Raw genomic sequence first — 17,960 nt, forward strand, 5'->3', positions numbered from 1 at the left:
TTAGAACTGTCTGCACCAGTCTAGTCTATATATTTCTATCAAATTGTCTAGCTTTCTTAACCCTTGTGCTATCCTAGGCACTTTACCATTGGGAGTTGGGTCATCTATACCCACTAGACAGTGCACTGAACCTTTTTTCTTCAATGAGTTGTGATCTTCACTGGCGTCCATGGATTACATGAAATCTTTCCACCTTTATCCACCTTTGTCATGGTAGGGAGAACTAGGGCTGTGACGATAACCGCACCACCGCGGTGATGAGGTCATCACCGCGGTGATGACCTCATCACCGCATCACCGCACTTTTTTTTTTTTTTTTTACGTTTTGCATATGGTGCGTGTTTGGAACTATAATAAACACATTCATCTTTGCTGATAATTTCCTTTTTCTGCTAGTCCTGTGTTCAGACTTTCTTTCTTTCAGACTGTTGTCTCCTTTTCTCCCACGCGCTTGTGCTCTCAGTGTCTGCCTTCGCGCTGCACGTGGCACGCGGCTCCGTTTACACAAACAGGCGCGCGCTTTCAGAAGCACACATCCTTATTCTACAACAGAAGTTTCCGTCTTGTGAGGAAATACGACAAATTTACTGCTTTCTAATTATTAATTTCCATTGTATTCATTTCCATTACAAGCTGCGTGCGTTCCTAAGTGCGCGACACGGCCGCCCACCGGAGGATTTTGTGTTTGGGGGGGGGGGGGGTGTAACTGTCCTCCTTCAATCCGTAACACCAAACATGAACGCGCACTGTTAGATTTCCATGAAAATCACTACATGTTTTGTTTGGGAACTATTTTTTGCAGCGTAACGTTACGTTACGTGTCTGTATAAACAAAGGCGGAGCCTCCTGCCCCGCGTTCTTCATGGGTGTCAGGCTTCACGGCTACCGGAAAGGTGACAGCGTCTGCAGTCTGTTTATTACTGGGCAATAAATAATATTCTGAGAAGATGTCTGTACCAGAGAGCACTGGTGAAACTTGCGTGCAGCTCCAGAGCGGTCCGCTGCAGAAGAATCAACACGCACCCCCAACACACGTTTTGCGCACCTTCCTACTATAACTACACAAGACGCTCCGCGCTCACACACACAGTCAATCTACAACACCTATAGTTAGTTCACAAGTTAGATATGTAGTTGTTAGTTGTTGTCATTGTTAACAAAGAATAGTACGTTGTAACTGTATTTATTTCCGATGCGGCCGCCGGGGGATTTTGTGTTTTTTTTTTTTTTTTTTTTTGGGGGGGGGGGGGGGGCTGCGGTTAACCGCGACACCGCGCCCCCTGGTGGTTCATCACCGCGGTGATGAAAAATTCGACACCGTCACAGCTCTAGGGAGAACACGTCAATGTAAGGGGTCATCTAATATAGCACAAGGGTTAAGATCATCAGAGTACTTCTGGTCATTTAGCTTCTGACTCGGTCTTAGAAAAGGGCAGAATATCTGGCAGGAAGTTGTAAAATTCTGGGTCTAAGTCTTTTACAAGCCGTCCCGCTGTTGTTCATGAAGTCATGGATTTATTCGAGCTGCACTTAACTCCCAAAACTGAAACTTAAAGACTGGATGAATCTCTGTGATAGAATTTAATTACAATATAATGATTTAATGCAAAAATCTTCATTTAATTATCTGGAATAAAAACTTTGGCTTATAAATCTAAACAATTATCCTTTAGAGCTATTGAATATTTTTGGTATAAAATAAATGTTTACGATGTGGACACGTTTCTGGCTTTTAAGTATTTTTATTTGAGTTGTTTTTGTCTTTTAAACATTTAGCACAAAACAAATTGAGCGCTAAATGATATTCATCCTTAACATAATACATTTGAGTTTTTGACACGTTTGGCTTTTAACCTGGTTAGTCTTTTCTTCACTATATGTGTGTCAGTTAGAATCATAGTTTTGAACTCCGGAACTTAAGTTCCAGTGTTGAAACACCATAGCTATTGAACCATTTATACGATTTACCTAAGTCCAACCAATTCTGAAGCTGACAAAAGCAGATTTGCGCTGATGTGCAAGACTTAACATTAGTACAGTCTTTGTGCGATCATCGAAAACCAACAGAGTTTAATGTGGACTAATTTTGAAAATCATGTGGTGGTTTGACGGGTCGGGATCTCCGCTGAGGCAATTTGCAGTCGCCCCGGCTGGTTGGCTGCCTCGGTCCCGTCTAGGCCTGACCAGAGCTCGCCTGGGGGCAGGGGCCTGGACTTGCTCTGGGGGGGGCGGCGCTTTCTGGCTCCTCTCTCTCTGTGTGGGGTGGGTGGTGGCGGGACCTGGGGGGTCAGTGCCTCGGGGTACGGGACCCCTGGGCTGAGGGGACCTGGGCCCTATGCTGGGGGGGGCTGGGGGAAGGCTGTTTGACCACCGGGGGTCAGTCTACCAGCTGTCCCTGACTTACCCCCTTCCTTATATAATCTCTTATTAGGGTGATGGGTGGGGGCGGGGGGGTTCAGCCTGCGTTGCACCTTGGGGGGAGGAGCTACTTGGCAGTGGTCCCCCTCCCATGGTTGCCGTATCGAATAGTCCCCCCCCCCTCTCGGTTTTATTTGCCCCTTAGACATGTAGGGCCCTTGGTAAGGGGGTTTGCTTGGACATCACTGCCAGCAAGCAGCAGATGTGGGTGGGTGGCTGCCTGGAGCGCAGGGCGGGTCTCCTTTGGGGGGTCCTGGCTCGTACTTGGGGTTGGGGCGGGGGGATGCCCAGAACTCCTGGGTGGTGATGAGGTGCTCGTCTATGACTGTGGGTGCTCTTCTGGGGCAGTGGCCTGCGTTGGGCCGTCCTTGCGTGGCGGGGGGGCTGCTCTCCTAGTTGTGCTGAAGCTGCACTCTCTGTCCCCCCAAGCCTCCCTGCTCTCTGGGGGCCCCGTGACGGTCCTGCTGGCCCTGGCCTGGGTGGCGGATGTGATCACCCGGGGGGCGGTTGTTCTCTATCTGCTGCCGTGCGGGCGTTGGGGGGTTCTGGCTGCCACAGCTGCTTTGGCGGGGGTCTTGGTGTGGGTATGACTGGGAACTCTCCCATTCCATCATCCATTTTAGAGGAACATAAACACTCACTTGAGCACAGGCGTTAGCTCACCTTTGCAAAAGTATTTTGCGTGATTGAATGAAATATTTCACACTAGTTGGTTTGAAGGCATAAGTATGCGTGTGTGAATGATATTTGTATTGTGTTCTTGTTGACATGTGGACATTTTTGGAGCCAACAGGTATGTTTATATGTTTATTTGAGTGTGTGTGTGTGGACAGGCCCCGCCCCTTTGAGATTTGTATTACATCTGAACCTGACTGTAATGATAAACATCCAGCAACTTGTTGCTTTATGCTGCTTCATGGTTTTACCCCCGCATAATCACCCTCCTACAACCCCCCCCCCCCCCCCCCCCCCCCCCCCCCCCCAACATCCCTCTCTTTTCTTCCCTCCTTTCCTTTTCCGTCCGGTCCAACACAAAAGATTTTAAAATACGATTAAAATGAATAAAGTTTGGCCTCGATTACAAAAGGGGTTTATTCAGACATACCTCTGGTTTGTCAGTGGGTTTTCATTAGGAAACCCATTTGTTTGGAAACAGCACATATGAAAGTAACCATTTAAAATATCATTGCTTGATTGATGTGGTTAAGTAGAAGCTCATAAATAAAATTAAAAAAATAAAAAACATTTGTATCACTGCAGATATAAGCACATGTTTAATGGAGCCAATGTATCAGCAGCAACTCCTCTTCTGCCACATTTTTTTTTTCCTGTAGACCCAAACACCAGGCGAGCTGTCAATGTCAGGACGTGACAGTACGCAGCATCTGCTGCATGAGACCTGCATATCTTGGCTCCATAAGCCAGCTGCATTCTTCTTTTGCAAGCACTTTATTTTGTCTTGCAGGTATATTAGACATGACTACAAACCAGCCAAGAGGGGCTTTCTAAAGCTTTGAACCATGCCTGTAAACATTTTGCTCTGATCTCTGCAACACTTGAATGCAGTTTTTAGACCCACAACTGAGTCTTTGGCTACATTCACACTGCAGGCTGAAACAACCCAATTCCGATTTTTTTGCCACTATGCGACCCAATTCCGATCTTTTCATGACAGTCTGAATGACACAGATCCGATCTTTTCAAATGCGACCCAGGCCACTTGGGTTTGCCGTCCTGAATCCGAAACGTATCCGATCTTTTCAATTGCGACCACCGTCTGACCGGCCAGGCCACCTAAATCCGAATCGTACGTCATCGATACGCAACAAACGTCATCATTCTGCGTTGAAATAGGCGGGAACGAGAACGTAAACAGCAACCACGGCGGACGATGCTGCAGAGACCCGTCAGTGGAAGGGAAGCGATGTCCCCGATTGTATTAAAAAATTAACAGCTAAATGGCCGAGCGTGGTGTTGAACATTTTCTCGCGAGTACTTTTTTTTTTCTTTCTCCCCTTCCCGACCGTGGTCAGAAGCGCGGGAGACCCAAGGCGGATCCTCCTCCTCCTCCCTGTTCTGACCCTTAGATTCTCCAGGATTCTCTGGAATGGGTTAATAAAGAGTCCATAGCATTTATTCTGGGGGAAACCTTCTTTTATTACCGTTGTCCTTCCTCCGTAATACACAACATGAATGCGCGCCCACACTGCCCCCCCCCCATTCTCTCCCGCTGCACCCGCCCTTTTCCTGTCCCTTACACAAACGCTCGCGCGCGTGGGCCCAATACATACACATTCCCATTCCTATTCCACAACAGTGGTTACAGACGATCCCGGCTCCAATGCCTTCTTAAAAATGGGAAGATTGTTATTGTGCTGGCTCCTTTGTGAAAATAAATTTATTAATGAAGAAAGAGCTCCGCTGTTGACAACACTGTTGTTGACATCCATGTTAACGTAAGCTACTTCCGCACACAACGAGTGACGTCATTCGACGTTGAGTACTCTTCTGCGCATGCGGGTCAACTCTGGGTCGTTTCACAGTCACACTGTAGATCACAAAAGTTCGGATTTACTTGGAAATGTGAACGGTCTAGCAAACAATTCAGATTTTTTCAAAAAATCGGAATTGAGCATTAAGCCCTGCAGTGTGAACGTAGCCTTTGTTTAGTGTTCAATACGATCAATGCAGTTGTTGCCAAAACATTTACGAGTACTTTTTTGATCAGGTGAAGCCCTACGGCAAATATTCCTTGTGTATTGAACTGACCAATTCAAATAATGTGTTCATGGTCCACATGTTTTTGTTGGACCAAACCTCTGTACAGAACAAGGTTAAAAAGAGGACCAGGCCAAAATTCCTACTTAACTATGTTAGTGACTGAAATCTAGTCAATATTAAGAACTTTAAGCTATTGCTGCTAAAATTGGGTGTACAGGTTTTTGGATTAGGATAGTGTCTGTACTTTGTGTCAGCCACATGTTTCTATTTATTATAATTAAAGATCTTTTTATTTTATTCCTTTTCTCCCCTCCGGTACCTAAAGTCTGAACTTTTTAAGAACCACTGAAGTGGATTTGTTTTTTTTTGCCAGGGCAAATTTGCAAACGAGTTAGTTAGTGGAACTATAATAATAATAATAATGGATTAGATTTATGTGCGCTTTTCCAGACGCTCAAAGCGCTTACAGTGTGTCCATTATTCATTCACTCCTTATTCATACTTGGTGATGGTAAGCTACGGTTGTAGCCACAACTGCCCTGGGGCAGACTGACAGAGGCGTGGCGGCCAGTTCGCGCCTAAGGAACTGGTGGATCCCTTATTTTATATATAACCTGTAAAGTTTTTTCGCAGCGATGCAACAATCAGGAAAAAGCTACTTTCATGTTGGTTACATCCATAGACATACAGTGTTCCCTGTAATTGGCTGTAGATTGTTGTCCATTAATGTTCATGCCGTGTCTCCTGTACAAAATGCGTTCAGTTTGCCACATTTACATAAATCTTGGAGCAGGATCAGATCTTTCTTTTCAATCGATAAAACTGGACTTATTTTCCAATGAAAGTTTGAAAATGTTCATGTCTGTTTGACAAAAGTGTATTAAAGTCTCTGGTGAGGGGTTTTTCAATTTTGAAAAATCTATAATCCTACTTTACAGATTTCACATATCCTGGGTTATTTTTAGAACAAAACACCCACAATAAATAAGGGAACACTGTATTTACTCCTGACCGATTGTCACCCATAGGATTCTGAAAATGAAGCCTGAACAAGGAGAACACACACAGGCACTCTTGACCAGAGTTTGCTTTGAACTCAAAAAAGTCCCAACAGACCAAAGACAGTTAGCAGACCAAAGGGAAGAAATAAGAACCTTCTTTCAGGTACCACTACCCCCTTATAAGCGTATGTTGTAAGTGGGGGACTTTCCCAGGAGGTTTAGACTGCTTTTGTCTTGGGGTCCACTCACCAGAGTCCATCTTGCTCCAAAATACGTGTCTTTTGGTAGCTGTGATTGCTCCAGCACCATGTCCGGACTCTGGCCTCTGGCCTGCCTTGCAGTACTGCTTCACTGGACCCTGAACTGGAGACCAAGGTCGTGGTGCTGTAAGCGCAAGGCGGGACAGATTAACAGAGAATGCTATGACTTGACATTTTGCAAATGAAAGGCATTCTTTTGACTAGGGCATATATTTTATGGAAACACAGTGATAAATATTATATTTCTGCAATTTAAATTTGGTGTTCCGAAGGCAAAACATGTATTGTTAAAATTATGTTTAGATTTTCTTGTTTTTATTATATTATTTTAGTTGAGTTTAATTAGTGAAGTTAAACTGGTTGTTCAGAAAATGGAAAAAAGTGAATAATTTGGTGTTTTAATTTATTTCAACTGTTGTATTTTCAGACTGCGGAGTTTCCCGTTTGAGGAGAGGCAAGAAGACCTCCAGCAGGAACACAGACACAGAACCAGCAGAGTGACACTCATTCTGTGGACAACCCCAGACATTACAACCATCTCTATTGAACTGCAGGAAGGCAAGCAAAGGAAAATAAATCCCTATGAACAGACAGCAGAGTCAAGATGGACTCGTGGACCTTAAAAGCGAAAGCAGACTGAATATGTTGGCACAATAATGGCTTTCGTGGTTATTTAATGAATGCATGGACTTCTATGAAGCGTTTATGAGGCTCAACGTTTGGGAAGAAGCTTGCTTACGAGAAAGTCTTGCAATTCAGGATTCCTTCAGTTTAATTATGAGAGAGACTTGGAGATATTTTCTTTTATATATCATTGCCAAAAGTGATTTATGATGGATACATTATTTTTTACTTAATCCGTGTTTGCAAAAGCAACTTGCAAAGCGCTTTTAGCTGTAAAAATGCCAAAACAAAGCTTCTGGACCCTACCGACTCCTATAAAGAGACAAGTCTTTTACAAGCTGCCCGTTCAAGTATCAAACTAATTGCAAGTGTTTTTACAAGCCTGCTACCAGCTGAGCTGACACATATCCAAACCTGTCCAACAGTATTTTATGCATCAAAGAAGAACCGTAGCAAGTAACAAAACACGGATTTCCCATTTTTCAACCTATAGGTTTGATGACCCTTAAGATATGAGAAAGTCAAACATTTCAAGCAAATGTCGGAGGATAACACCAAGGTGACACTCAAGTCTTCTTTGAAGTCTTTTCAGTCTAAAAATGGTGCATGAATTGCGGAAACCTGAGATATTTTTACCCACGAACTCAGAGGTTACTCCTACTGCCTAAACTGTTGTACCTTCAAGCTGTTTTTCTTCAGCGTGCTCTGATTAAAACTTTGAAGTTTGTCGCCACTACCTGTCAAGAAAAGTTCTTAAAGTTGGGACCTTTTTTGTTTCATCTCCTGCTCTGAGGATTTCTTTGCTCACCTGGCTTCATAGCAAGGATCTACCAGGACAACTCCTCTGATGTCAGGAATTGGCCGATGAATGTTAACCATTTGGTCTCATTTCCCAGCTCATGGACTGACGCGATCTAAGGAGGATCTGCCCTCCAGTTGTGAATTCTAAAACCCACATCCATGTAAAGTCGACGTTGTTTTAGCTGAACGAGGAAACTTCCACTCAAAGAGGATTGTAAAGTTGCAAAAAGGTGGAAAGGTATCTGGAACTGTGTTTTCACCTTTACATTACAGATGGAAGCATTTTGCACACGCTTGTATTCTAAGCAACATACAATTACTTTTTCATTTGGAACAATACGCGGTGTTAGGTTAGGTAATCTTGAGATGTGAACTCCAGAGAAGCCTAATGTTTTTGGTTGCATGTTTACTTTACTGATCTGCGATGCCACTACCCAACTTTATAGGAACTGAACAGTCCTTAATCTGATAAAAAAAAAATCTGTAAGAGTAAAAAAAAGGGGCTGAAAAAATGCAACAGCAGATATGATGCTACCAAGTCAATCGATCAAAGTGGCCATGGTCTTGGCAGGTGGGATATTGATTTAGTTCAGCTGACAATTTTGCCATCAGATTTTTTATTTTTATTTTTTGAGTTCAAACTCAACTGTTGATGCTACCGTCTTGATCAACTGTCACCAAACCACAGGCTGCCTAAAAAAAGCAAATAGGTGGGGCAAATGGGTCTGACAGTTGTTCGAACACGCCCAATAGGTTCTTCCAGGACCTGAGGATTCAACTGTTACTCGTCCTCAAGTCCTTTAGTGCAATGTCAATCAAAAATGCAGAACAAAATCATGACATTCATAAAAATTATTAAGTTTAAGATGTTATGCATTTTAAATAAACAGAGTAAAAATGTATAACTAATCTATAAGTGTTTTTATTTGAACTGTATAACAACTAACCTAGCAGTTCCATGGTTAACCTGGCTGCTGCAACTGTTTTTTTAGTCTCAAGCTGGTTGGATAATTTGGATCAGGGTAATTCATACCAGCAACTGTGATACATGGCTGTCTGTGTTTAACACATCCCATGTTTCACCTCATCTAGCCACGACTCTCAAATCATGTCTTTAGCATGTGAAAATTTCCACCTAAAATCAGACAAGTGCTAGGTGCTTTTCATTTTCGAGCCGACCCACATGCATAAATTGTAACTTAACACATTGTGGCTGTTTTGTGTCGGCATAAAGGATCAGTCACTGCAAAAAAAAAAGAGAAAATCCGGAACACCTGGACTGAGAAAATGAGCCGGCTGAGGTTGTGTCAAATCTGATTTAACGTAGGAAAGCTTGTCTGGATGCATCACTGTTTCCACTACATCTATGTGGCCTTTTAGCTAAATCTGCTCTAGACCAAAGAAAAGTGAATGATTTATTTTCATTAGCTTTTATCTCACAAGGGGTTTCTTTGTGTGATGGGAAGCCGTTTTAGATGTTAGCCTCTTCATGATTGGACATTGAGTTTCCTAAAAGCCAGACATCTTTTTCAGCTTAATACAGCAAAGCACAAGCTCAGTTAAATAAAATCCCACTCCGATCATGTTTTGATCTATTTTCTCAGCGTTCGCAGTGGTCTTATAATTATGATTATCCCATTTTTAGCCAAAATAAAAAAAAACGTGTTGTTTTCTTGAACATAGTTTCTGTAGAGCGACAGTAGTTCATTTGACATTTCCCTCAAAGTTGTGGGAGCAACTACGTCCCCTTCCCCCTCCTGTTGTGGAGCAGAGCAGGAACTTGTGACCTGCTCAACATATTTTCTATGTCACAAATTAGCTCTTTTTCAAAGGCCATTGTTTCGTCTGCTCTTGATACACAAGAATTTGAATAAAGAAATAATCGGCAATGCAATTTTAAGGTTTCTTTTCTAAATCCATCAGAAAAATGGCGCAAGAGCCTTTTAAAAACCTGATAATCATCGGAGTGGGTCTTAAACGTTTCACTGAAAAACAAAATCAATTTCTTTATTTCTATGAGTCTAAATATCAGCCAGCTATGCATCAGTTGCAGCTTAAAATGTCCAATTCCTCTTTACTTTATTGGGATGTATATTGGACTATGAATTATAATTATGGATTAATATTTTAAAAATGTGAATAATTGCAGTCAAAACTGATGATTATAATAACACCCAATTAGACTGTTCAGTGTCACGACACTGTTCCAGTCTAACACTTGGTTTGGTAGCAGCCTTAACAACTGTCAGGAGACACACTTGTTTTATTTTTCTGCAATTAAAATCTGTGGGTATTGGTTGGAACCGTTTCAGAATTAGAGAAAACTTACCAAAATTGGCACACACCTCAGGTTAGGCGAGAATTGCGATAAGACGAGATGAAAGGACTGTTTTCATCCCACGGGCTGCAAGGTGGTGTAGGGGTTAGCAATCAAGTCACAACAAGAAGGCCTGGTTCAAAAAACTGGTATAGGTCCTTTCTGTGTGGAGTTTGCATGTTGTTCATGTGCATGTGTGGGCTTCCTCCCACACTCCAAACATGATTCATAATTGATGATTCTAATTTGTCCCAAGATGTGTGTCTGTGTGTGAATGTGTGGCTCTGCAACAGACTAGCAAACTATCGAGGGTGTACTCCTCCTTCAGAGTACTGAGGACAGGCTCCAGCGACCCCAAAAGAGATTAAGTGGGTTCCGAAAATGGCTAAATAATCATCCCAGTACCAGAAACGGCAAAATTGGGATAATCAGAACATTTTCACGTTAACTTCTTCTTCTTTCTCTTTCGGCTTTTCCCATCAGGGGTCGCCACAGCGAAACAACCTCTCATTCGAGGAAGAGTTGCTTAACATTTTCACGTTAACAGACCCTGAAAATCAAGCAAACCTATTTTTTTGTATTAAAGCATAAAAACTGTTAAATATATTCCTCTGTGCGGTTGGCGTCATCTTAAGTTAGTGTTGCAAACCTGTCCTGAGGGGGGGTTTAAACCTCCACACCTGTGCCTTTTCTTACTTCAGATGTGAACCCTTAAGTTGTCACAAACCTCTGCTTTATGCAAAACGTTTCCTTAAGCAGAAAAAAGAAGGTCTGACCGTTAAAATGTTGGAATGTAGATCTTTTCTTTGATGGACACATCAAAAAACAAAAAGAAAGCTTGTCCCAAATTGAGGAAAGCCATACATAGTTATTGCTAATTAATTTTAAAAGCGCTATGCTGAGAAGACATTGTTAGTTGTGCAAAATTAGGCAATTGATTTACCAACACCAAATTTGCCAAATGGATTTATTAGTACCTACCAGTTAAAAAGAAACATGGCTGCTATGAGCTTATCACCTGTACCGATGGGCAAGCAGATGCCATTTGGGTGACCTGTTCAGATTCACCTGGTTTTGTGATGCCAAAAGCAGTTTCAGTGGTGGATGACACTGTAAAGGCCTTTGGAGGCTTAATACAGGGCCGAGCATGGTCTGCAAATGAGGCCAGGGCTTTTCCACATGAGACTTGTTTGTTTAATCAGTTCATGCTCCGCATGGATAAGTTACCACTTCAATAAAGGAAACCTTCCAAAAATGTTCTACGTCTGTGTGACAATTCCAGTTATTTTGGTTTTCAGGTTTTGTTTTATAAGATGAATTTTTGTGTATTTTGTGTAAACTGATAGGAGCTGAAAACTATTCGCTGACTGCTGAAAGCACTCCCTGTTTTCCTAAGCGCTCTGTCTTTGTATGTGAGGGCACTTCAATTTCATGCACATAATTCATTTCCTGTCAAATCCCATCAAGCGGGTTCAGTCTATGGTGTAAGGCTTCTTTTGAGCTTACTTTGTTTTTGCACACTTTAAACCAAAGTCAATTTTATATAAACCTCCACAGTGGTAAGGGTTAGAACTAAATCATGTGTTTTGACATGGCCTTAACTTTTTTGCTTGGGAAATTTTGTTCTAATTTCATGGTAATTTCTGGTCTTTTTTAACTAAACTATCATTTTAATATTAAATTTAAATATTATTTAAAGAAATCAAGGACATGCCCAATTAGATATGTGGTTTTCAGAAGTTGGATTAAATGGAAATGTATTTATTGTGCTATTTACAAAACTGTTACACTTTGAGCTTAAGCTTTATTGAAATCCGATTTACTAATAGAATTGGATCAAGTAATGCTTTGTGGCAGTTTTCATTTTGAATATAAGGTAAGTGTATGCAGAGACTCATAGGTCAGAAGGAGAGAACATGGATTTATGCTATAAACAATAAAAATGCTTTAAGCAAATTCCTGTATTCAAAAACAATCTGTACTGTGCATGACGACTGATAACTGTTGGTGTCTTTCTATAAATCTGTAGAATGTATTTTTTTATCACGCTTTATCAATCACATGTACCTGTATGGTTGTGTTTTTGTAGTGAGAGCCTGAGGTGATGGTAAAGACAACATTGTTCGCAGCTGCATGGCGAAAACAAATGGGAAACTGCAAACATCACAGACGTTAGAAACTGAATGTTTTAGTATACAAAATACTGAATATTTATTTTTTTTGTAAAATATAATGCTATGTGACATTGCTTTTATGAAAGAAATACGAATATAAATCAATATTTTTTATCAATTATATCTGTGTCCAGTGTCTGTTTAACCTGATTGTTCATCTAATCTGAGAATAGACTGACAAAAATATGTGTATGTAGATGTGTATATACTGTATATGTATATATGTCTAATATTGCAATAATAGGAGAAACCAGCTTTTCAATTTGAGGTTAAATAAATATTTTAAACTCAGTAAAAAGAATACAATTTAAATACATTTTTAATTAGGATTTTATTTTTTAATTTAAACACTTGATTAATCAGGTTAAAGGATGTAATTTCAGTGACATATGGCTAATTATTTTGATTTTCATAGTCATTTTTACATTCCCTTTGTTCCTAATGAGAATTTTTCTCAAAATATTTAGATTTATTTTGTCTATATTATGTTTTTTGAGTAGCTTATTTGGAAGTATTTTGACCCTCTGTGATTGCCTTAGTTCTGCAGGAAACGCTAACACAATTGTTCAGTGAACACAAACATAGAAGACTCTGTTTAAAATGCTGTTTCAAATGTGGGTGTATCACTAACAGAAATAAGTTTGACAATGAAAAATAAATAAAATCTATTTTCGTTTTATTAGCAAGTACTCAACGGGGCATTTATTTTGAAAGTCCCAGGCGGAAGTTGGCGGTGACCCCTTTTTGACGTTCAAAACAGTGCCCGTTTTAACGAGTCTGACTTCACAAACAGCTACTCTCTGTTATCGCATTAAAAATGGCCTCTGGCGGCGGGATCCAGATACCGAGTCGTCTCCCACTCCTGCTCGCCCACGAAGGCGTGCTCCTGCCGGGCTCCACGATTCGGTTCAGCGTCGACTCTCCACGGAACATGCAGCTGGTGAGCCAGCGGCTCCTGAAGGGGACGTCGCTAAAGAGCACCATCATAGGAGTTATCCCCAACACCAGAGACCCGGAGCAGGACACCGAGGAGCTGCCCACGCTGCACACGTACGGAACCCTTATCCGGACTGTCGGGTCATTTCCTGTTTTTGTTATTTCTGTTTGTGTTAAAGTGACTTAACGCCTCTAGTAAGTCAGGGTCATAGTACCGGTGCAGGAAGTCAGACGTTTTATGGAAGACCGGGAGACTTTTATTGACTGGTAATGAGACAAGTTGGTTCCGTCTGTCATGAAGCTTTTTGTTGCAAAGTGAAGCCAGTATCTAACTTATTAGTTTCCCCCCTGCTGCAGCTCTTTCAGAAGTAATGCTGTAATTTGTTCTAGAAAGTTCACCAGTTGACTGGAAACAATGGACTTTAGACTTTAACCACACAGGAGTCCCGTTCATGATCTGTCAACAGTCAAAACAACAGCATGGCAGCTTTTGTAGAACCTTCCATTCATAGAGGAGATTCACACACTTCACAGAGATGCAAACGTTTTGACAGCATATTGCTATTACTACTTTTTTGTAAAACAAAATAAAAAAAACATTATTTCTGTTTCATCATTGGTTGACTTCATCCAGGAACAGCTGAGTGTCATCTGCGTAACTTTGATATGAAACATTATTACTATGCATGATCAAATCTACAGGTTGTATGTAAACAGCAGAGGTCCAAGAATTGAACCTAGAGGAACTCCGAATGACACGTCAATATTATATGAAATGATCACCATGGAAACAATAATCTATCTTGTCAAGATCAAATCTGACCCATTTTGTGACCCCAATTTAATAATCCTACTGACATTTCTGGTCTGTAGAGAAAAGTTAAGAACTAACATTTTCCTAGCGTCCTTGTTGACATGGATGTGATTGAACACAAGTCTAAGTCTCTGCTTTGGTGTTGCCTAATGCTACAATCACACTGGACACGATGTGTGTACGACAATGGGCCAAATGCGCATTCTTGAACATGCTAGTAGTGTTCATACTTGATAAGCAGGGAAAGCGTCTTCTCCTTTTCCTACTGTTAACTAGCTCATGTCCGCCATCTACAGTTGGAAGAGGCTTGGTGTGAAATGTTGAAGGGGCGCAAATCTAGCAAATCTTTTCATTCTCCTGGCTTTATCTTTTACAGCTTTATTCTGACATGTGAAAAACTTGGTATTATGTAATTCTGGCTGGGCACAAACCGTAATAAACAGTCCAAGAATCTCACCAGGTCGGGGTCCCTGATTGGTCAAAATTTGACCTGGTTTTACTTTCAACGTGTGCTCAATGTAGAGCCCAAAATTTGTTTTAGAAAATTGCACAGCGACCCGTGAACATGAGAGTTTTGAACACTGAAGCCCGAAATGTGCATATACGCACGTTTACATAGACTTTTCATTGGAAGAGTTCGCTTGAATGCGGGTTGTGGAAGCCGATATAAACGTAGCATAAGAAGCTGCCGTGGGGCGGTTATGGCTTATGGTGCAATGGTAGGGCGGTTGACCACAGATCAGAAGGATACAGGTTCCCAACTTGCATGACACACAGTCAAAAAGGTTCCTGGGGGAGAGGGAGGGGGGCAGATTTTACCTTTTACACATAGTCTCTGATAATACTGGTTTATTATACAAAGTCATAGTCACAAATTCCACAAATGTTTTAGTTTTTTCATTAATCTTTGAAAAAATCTTTGTCACTTGTTTTGCCTTTAATCTGCTCTGTCCAAAAAATAGGTTCTCAGATTCTTAAAAAAGAATATAAAGGCAGACAAAGCCTATGATGTTTGGATTGTAGATGGCTGATTTATTTCTGTTTTTCAACTCATGCTCTGAACATAACCTGGTCTGGAGCAGGTTTAGTTGAAGGTTAGTTTGTTTACAGAGAGGTGAAGCAGCATGACGTGTCCATTTGAATATGATTTAGTGGATGAAGAAGCTCAGATAATACTTTTTCCACCATGAGAGGGTGATAAGACCACTTATGGATGTTGGAAAGATAAACTTTTTTACTTTGATCTAACTTAATTATTTGCTTCAGTTAAAACAATTAAAAATCTTTTCTTCATCTTCACATGATTTGATAAAAGAAATACTCAGAAATGCAATTTTAAGCTTAAATTTCTCAATATATGTCTTCCACCACCGAAAATGTGTTAAAAACACAAGTTTCATCAGAGTGGAGAAGCAAATAAAGAAAACTTTTATGTGCTGCAAGCCATCTAGTGGTTGTTTGGTGTACTGACCTGGTTCCAGTCACTGACATATTAATTTCACACTGCATAGAAACCATTCCTGATCACAAAAGTGTCTCCCATTAGGTTTTTACAAACAACCTTTTAGTGTCCCTTCCCCTGTCTGACCTCTTGAACTCTGAAGCCTCTCGTCAGTGCGAGCGCAGTGATGTTACTTGCACTGATTCAAGTAAAGTTAAACAACTCCTGAAGATTTGTTTTGACCAGTTTGGATTTTATGTAATCACAGACGCCAACATGCTGCATGTTTTGACACGCGTCAGCCTCACTTTCCCTGAATATTTCACTGCAGAATGGATCTAATGAAGGACACATTTGGATGAAATGTGTCCAGTTTTCCCCGTCGACATTCCAGAGAAAAACAGAATCTTACAAAATGTATATGTGTTTTATACCAGTTATATAGTGCGATATTGGACCTGTTAAAAAAAGATTTAAACAGCATTCAATGGGTGATGCCTAACCACCCCACCTTTTTTCCAAAATCATTCAAATGCTGAAATATGTTTACGTTAATTATAAATCTGCACGACAGCTATTGAACTAAACTACAATATTTTCAATACTTTTAAGGTCAAATTTAATTGAAAAAAATAGTTAATTTTTTTGTTTTGTTTACTTTGTGATCAACTGTCTCTTCTTAATAAACAAAACCACACAAAAATAAACTTTTACAAATGTAAACAGACTGTGGTAACTGTTTTTTCCACAAGTATTAGAAAGATTTTCAGTTTTTTTGTTTTGGACAGATCAAAGTTAACCTTAAACAGTTTACATTTAAAACAGACCTTATATACAGTCCCTGACAAAAGTCTTGTCGCTTATCCATTTTGTAGAAACAAAAGCGCATAACCTCACTTTTAATGAATCCATTGGTTTTAGAAATGTCTCATATGAAAGCTAAAACCCTCCCAAATTATGTTCAATATACTAAAATAAAATTGCTTCACTGAAGAAAGATGGATCATTTAATGAACACAGAAAGGTCACATTTTGGCAAGACAAGTTTTGTCGCCTACAGAGAGTAATGAGAAAATTTAACAAATTTACTTCAAAAACAAAAATATGTTGCATAACATCAGTGAATTAAGTAGTGCTACTGTGAGATCCATATTTAATATCTTGTATGACTTCCATGAGCTTGAAGGACAGCATCCATGCGGTTTGACAATGACTCATACAATTTATCGATGAAGTCATCAGGAATAGCAAAGAAAGCAGTCTCACATGTCTCCCAGAGTTGATCAAGATTCTTTGGTTTGGCCTTCCATGCTTCCTCTTTCATTCTACCTCAGACATGCTCAATGATGTTCATGCCTGGTGACTGGGCTGGCCAGTCCTGGAGCACCTTGATCTTCTTCGCCTTGAGGAACTTTGATGTAGAGATGGAAGTATGCGATGGAGCACCATCCTGCTGCAGAATTTGACCCCTTTTATGGTTAGGAATGTAAGAGGTAGCTAATACTTCTTGATATTTTAGGCTATTGATATTGCCTTCCACCCTGCAAATGTTTTGCACACCGCCATACTGGATGTAACCCCAGACCATGATTTTTCCGCCACTAAACTTAACTGTTTTCTGGGTGAATCTTGGGTCCATGCAGGCTCCAGTTGGTCTCCTGCAATATTTGCGGCGGCTGTGATGTAATTCAACTGAAGACTCATCTGAGAAATCCACCTTCTGCCACTTTTCCAGTGCCACACGTTTTTTCAATTGCCTTTTGTTTAGTGCTGGTTTCTGGGCACTGATTTGACCATGGAGGCCATTTTGAGACAGATTTCTACAAACTGTTCTGGTTGACACAGGGACTTGAGGTGACCAGGCCTGGTGGAGCTCTGCTGAAGTGGAAAAGGGGCTGGCCTTTGATTTTCAAACCAACAAACGGTCCTCCCGAGCAGTTGTCTTGCGGGGTCTGCCGGACCTGGGCTTTTCAAAAACATCTCCAGTCTCTTCAAATCTTTTTCTTATTCTTTGTACTTGACGCTGAGACACATTGAAAGTGTCAGCCACCTCAGCAGTGGATCTGGTCTTCAGCCTCTTGATAATCAACGCTTTGGTCTCAGGGTGAATCTTAAGCATTTTGTCAGAGGTCATGTTGCAGTTGATGTGAAGGCCTGGTGTGCTGGGGTTCTTTTTGTACACACCCACTAACTGATTGATCAGTAATTGATCACAGGTGAGGCTGTAATCTAGGATTGGGTGCATCATATGACAAAGCGACAAATGTGACCTTTCTGTGTTCATTAAATGATCCATCTTTTAGTATATTGAACATAATTTGGGAGGGTTTTAGCTTTCATATGAGACATTTCTAAAACCAATGGATTCATTAAAAGTGAGGTTATACGCTTTTGTTTCTACAAAATGGATAAGCGACAAGACTTGTCAGGGACTGTGCCGGTTTTTGAGTCGT

The 17,960-nt window shown here is 40.9% G+C and overlaps 2 protein-coding genes across 3 annotated transcripts in view; both read left to right on the forward strand.

Moving 5' to 3' along the window:
- il34 (interleukin 34) overlaps positions 1-12,437 on the forward strand; it is a 64,327-nt gene extending 51,890 nt beyond the window's left edge. The window contains exon 8 of the mRNA XM_011476357.3: positions 6,828-12,437. Within this exon, the coding sequence (XP_011474659.1) occupies positions 6,828-6,901 (74 nt within the window). The 3' untranslated portion in view covers positions 6,902-12,437. The remainder of the gene's footprint in view (positions 1-6,827) is intronic.
- Positions 12,438-13,013: 576 nt separating this feature from the next.
- The window catches only part of lonp2 (lon peptidase 2, peroxisomal), a 30,649-nt gene continuing 25,702 nt past the window's right edge, over positions 13,014-17,960 (forward strand). Inside the window, exon 1 of one of the 2 annotated variants that reach the window (XM_020704171.1) lies at positions 13,014-13,366. In XM_020704171.1, coding sequence (XP_020559830.1) covers positions 13,134-13,366 — 233 coding nt within the window. In that variant the 5' untranslated portion in view covers positions 13,014-13,133. The remainder of the gene's footprint in view (positions 13,367-17,960) is intronic. The other variant, XM_011476358.2, reaches the window with a different exon arrangement.

Source organism: Oryzias latipes, chromosome 6 (genome assembly GCF_002234675.1).
Source record: "Oryzias latipes chromosome 6, ASM223467v1".
In the NCBI taxonomy this organism is placed as follows: Eukaryota; Metazoa; Chordata; class Actinopteri; order Beloniformes; family Adrianichthyidae; genus Oryzias; species Oryzias latipes.